The sequence below is a fragment of the Pollachius pollachius genome (genome assembly GCF_949987615.1).
Source record: "Pollachius pollachius genome assembly, chromosome: 5".
NCBI classification, from domain to species: Eukaryota; Metazoa; Chordata; class Actinopteri; order Gadiformes; family Gadidae; genus Pollachius; species Pollachius pollachius.
In genome coordinates this window covers 10,510,321-10,514,432 of record NC_136938.1, presented here as the reverse complement: position 1 = coordinate 10,514,432, position 4,112 = coordinate 10,510,321, and the positions used below count along the sequence as shown (strand labels likewise).

Here is a 4,112-nt window from a genome sequence, read left to right as displayed (position 1 = left end):
TACAATGTATTGCAAGTTAACAGAAACTGAATACCAAAACAACTGATTTTTTCCATTTTTTGTTTTTTCGACCTTATTTAAATTAACATTTGCATCAGCAAACACTCATTTAGGCCAATGCTTGAACCAGCCACCCCCCATACCTCATTACCTGCCATTGAGTTTATTGCAAAGAAAAGACAAGGGTGCCAATTACATGTCGCCGGTCAGGCGAACCAATGGCGGCTGTTGGTCAGCAGTGACTGACAATGAAGGCCTTTTGTCGATGACTGAATGTCCCTTTGTCATCATACCAGACATAACCGCACATTTTACAACATATCACAACCTCTGAAAACAAACACTTTATTTTATATTTATATGGTTTGCATTATTTAAATATTTTTTAAGATTAATTAGTATTTAAATCATTATTTCATACTGCACAACCAACACAGTAGTAAACACTCCTCTCCCCCTCATAGGAGGACAGGGAAATCAGTCATTACACCAGTATGGCATGTGTCCTCTACTCCTGGGACTCCTCCACTACAGCTTTGGGCTTGGAAATGGCTGACTTCATGCCAGGCAAAGCGCTTCTCCTCCGCGCCGAGGTTTCGATCGCCTGCACCAGCTCCACGTCCCATGGATGGGTGACGAAGCTCAACACTTCCCCTTCCTCCACTCCGCCTGCCCGCCCCACCCTCCCCGCACGGTGGATGTAGTCCGTATGCGACTCCGGGCAGTCATAGTTGACGACCAGCCGGACCCGGGAGGTGTCCAGGCCTCGTGAGGCGATGTCTGTGCAGATGAGGAGGTCCACAGTCCCCTTCTGGAAAGAACGGAATATCCCGGTCCTGACCGCAGAAGGCATCTCGCCCTGGAGACGCAGGTGCTTCACCCGGAGCTCGTCCAGGGCGTAGCCCAGCCAGTTCACTGTGGACGCCTTGTTGCAGAACACCACGACACCAGCACCCACTTCTTCTCCACGGGTCTCATGCTGCAACTCCTTCAGAACCTGCTGAAGCTCCAACAGCTTGTCACAACCCTTCACCTTCAGGAAGGTCTGCTTGACGTGGGGCATGAGCAGGTGTAAGTTCTTGCTTTTTACCGTCACCATGCTACCGAGGTCCGTCACCTGAGCCAGAACCTCTGCCACACCCCCTGGAAAGGTTGCCCCGACCACCAGCAGCTGGGCTTTGCTCCCGGGGCCCATGGTCTCCAAAGGGGCCCGGGCGATGTTAGTTTGCAGCAGGATGCTCTCCAGCATGCCTGAGAAACTGGGGTCAAACATGGTGTCTGCCTCGTCCACCACCAGGAAGCTCAAAGTGCTAAGGTCCAGGTACCGTCTCCGCAGGGCTTTGACAAGAGCTCCCGGGGTGGCCACCAAAATATCTGCAGGGCCCTTCCTGAAAACCGTCTTGATGGGGCCGATTCCTCGCCCTCCCCCCACAGTTTTGGTCAACATCTTGAACGGGGCGCACAGGAACCGGGACACCGAGGCCACTTGTTCGGCCAACTCTCTGGAAGGCACGACGATCAAACATCCAAGAGTACGGGTATTCTCTATGTAATCCTCAGAGGATTTATTCAATTGCAGTTTGTGTACAATGGGCAGGAGATAACTCAGTGTTTTGCCGCTACCCGTCTCTGCAGCACACAAAATGTTATTACCCTTCAGGACTTTAGGGATAGTCTGTAGTTGCACTGTCGTGGGGTGGGTGATATTGGCCATGTTTAGAGTTTGCACCAGCTCCTTGTTGATGCGGAGTTGACCAAACTCAATGGCTTTTCCCTCTTTGACACTTTCCTCCTGCTGGCATTCAGTAACGAACGGAGCGACACTCTTGGTGTTGTTTATGATGAAGTAGTCCCCAAACGATTTGTTGTGTTTCCAGCCTTTAGAGGAAAGGGTGGTCTGTTCAAACTTCCCGAATGCATACCCCGCAGACTGATTGTGTTCGGTGTTCTTGCTCTGGATGAGCAGCTTGCCAGCTCTGATAGTGGGGATTTTTTTTTTACCCCGAAGCTCTTTCGCGTTTTCAATGCGCCTCTGCATATGTTTAGGTATGCGGATGACAACAGTCTCGTTTGTGGGGGCCGAAGTGTGACCAAAGCGGGTTGGGCTGATACCACCATAATCCCGAAAACGATCCAAAGCGTTGACAAATGGAGAAACATTTCTCGGGAGTAAAGCGTTGTGCGCGACCAAAGCCAAATGACTGACCTTCGCGGAGTGCATCTTTGTTTTTCTGTTTTACAGAAAACAAACACAGCACTGAAAGGGAAATAGCAACCTACTTCAAAATAACATGTCTTTTTGTTATCTTCAATCGAGCCAAAATGTAATTTCATTAACGCTTACAGTGGCTATTGATATCCAGCTTGAAGAGCAAGCAACCGCCATGCTTGTTCGTCGACTAATGATAACGTCATCTGACAGCCAGCGCTAGAAGTGTGACGTAAAGTGTGTGCATGTGTGTGTGCGCGCGCGCGCGGGGTAGAGAAATATGAATATATTTGATATGATCATATTTAATTCAGTACAGTTGTACAAGGTAAACAGTCTTGTTTTGCAATAATTCTGCTTTATCTTCATTTACGTATATATGAATAATAAAATCGAAATGATTCCCAAAGAGTATAACATTAGAATAATTAAATGTTCATAATTCAAAAACATTGAAATGCCATGGGCCTGATGAGTGAATTGATCGAGAGATAGATAGATAGATAGATAGATAGATAGATAGATAGATAGATAGATAGATAGATAGATAGATAGATAGATAGATAGATAGATAGATAGATAGATAGATAGATAGATAGATAGATTAAATGACTGTTAGATTTATTTATTCATTCATTCAGATACACTCACTGTTTGCATTTAACAATCTTTGGGGGCAGTTCCCCTATCTGCATAATGTATCAGTCAAACTATTGATTTACTGTTTAGCAAGAAAATCCCACGCACGCTATGTTTGTCTGCATCACCTGTTGAACATGCAACAGCAAGCATGAACAGAAGGAAAAAAGAAATAAATAAAGTTAGAGAAAATTAATATCCCTGAATCAATCAGTAATGTATGACATAACTTAATAAACTACCTCAACAACCACTATTACCAACTCCTGGTTGTAAATACGCCTTGCACTTTGCTATTTCACAAATTCACCAAAAGAGGGCAGCATACATCAACAAGGTTTTAACTCGCAGAGCTGCAGACATACTAACCCTGTATAATTCAATTCATTGGTTATACTTCAATTATTATAAGAACGGATGAGTCTAGATAGTATCGTCCGTTAATGTACGTTTTCTATTTATTTTATTTTACCACTTTATTTTATTTTAACACTTTGGATTTAACTTTAAATTGTTTTCTGATTTAGAAAAAACCTGAGTGGGCCTGTGCTGAATAACAGGCATTTTACCTGCTTCTTGATGCTCAAGTGAGCTGAATGTAACCTGCAGAGGTTGGGGCAGCATAGATAAGAGACGCATTGACTCTTGACATTTGACATTTACACTACGTATGCAAACAACACTAGAAGTACACACAGGTTTTTTTTCTTTCACAACTTGCAAGAGCTTAATATCACAAACCACATCTAAGGCCTACGCCCTCCCACACAATATGTTCTCCCTCCAAAGGTCATCCGAGCAGATAAAAGATGCAGGTATATCTTATTTGCAGCTCTCAACATGCAGCTGATGTAGAGCAAGAATATTTCCCAAGCTCCTGAGATTTAAGTTTTATTTTTGATTTATTTATTTTGCTGCACTTATATCACATATATGACTCATAATTAAAATTGTAAAAGTTTATTTACATTAAATTCCTAAAACAGGACCCCTCATTGACTTTTTAAACGTCATTCTGTTTAAGTATTGAAATCAACTTGGAAAATTGGAGTCATATGTCAAAGGAGTCAACTGTTTTCACTTGACTGCTACAACTGCTAAGACATTAAGCAGCTGTAGCATTAATCATTCAAGTGTTGCCAAGGGACAGCTCTCATATTTGAAACCATGATTTAGTTGGCATATTTACAACAATAAGTAACAACTTAATTCATTTGGTTATTTGTAGTTGTGTTAACACATGAGCCGAGGCTGTATGCCCACA

The 4,112-nt window shown here is 43.4% G+C and overlaps 1 protein-coding gene across 1 annotated transcript; it reads right to left on the bottom strand.

Moving 5' to 3' along the window:
• ddx28 (DEAD (Asp-Glu-Ala-Asp) box polypeptide 28) lies at positions 1-2,385 on the bottom strand. The gene has a single exon (XM_079736192.1). The coding sequence runs from the start codon at positions 2,219-2,221 to the stop codon at positions 509-511; it is 1,713 nt and encodes a 570-aa protein (XP_079592318.1). The 5' UTR covers positions 2,222-2,385; the 3' UTR covers positions 1-508.
• Between the last annotated feature and the right edge of the window lie 1,727 nt (positions 2,386-4,112).

Bases quoted from the DNA above. Each gene is read 5' to 3' on its own strand.
- ddx28 (XM_079736192.1), bottom strand. From the start codon at position 2,221: ATGCACTCCGCGAAGGTCAGTCATTTGGCTTTGGTCGCGCACAACGCT.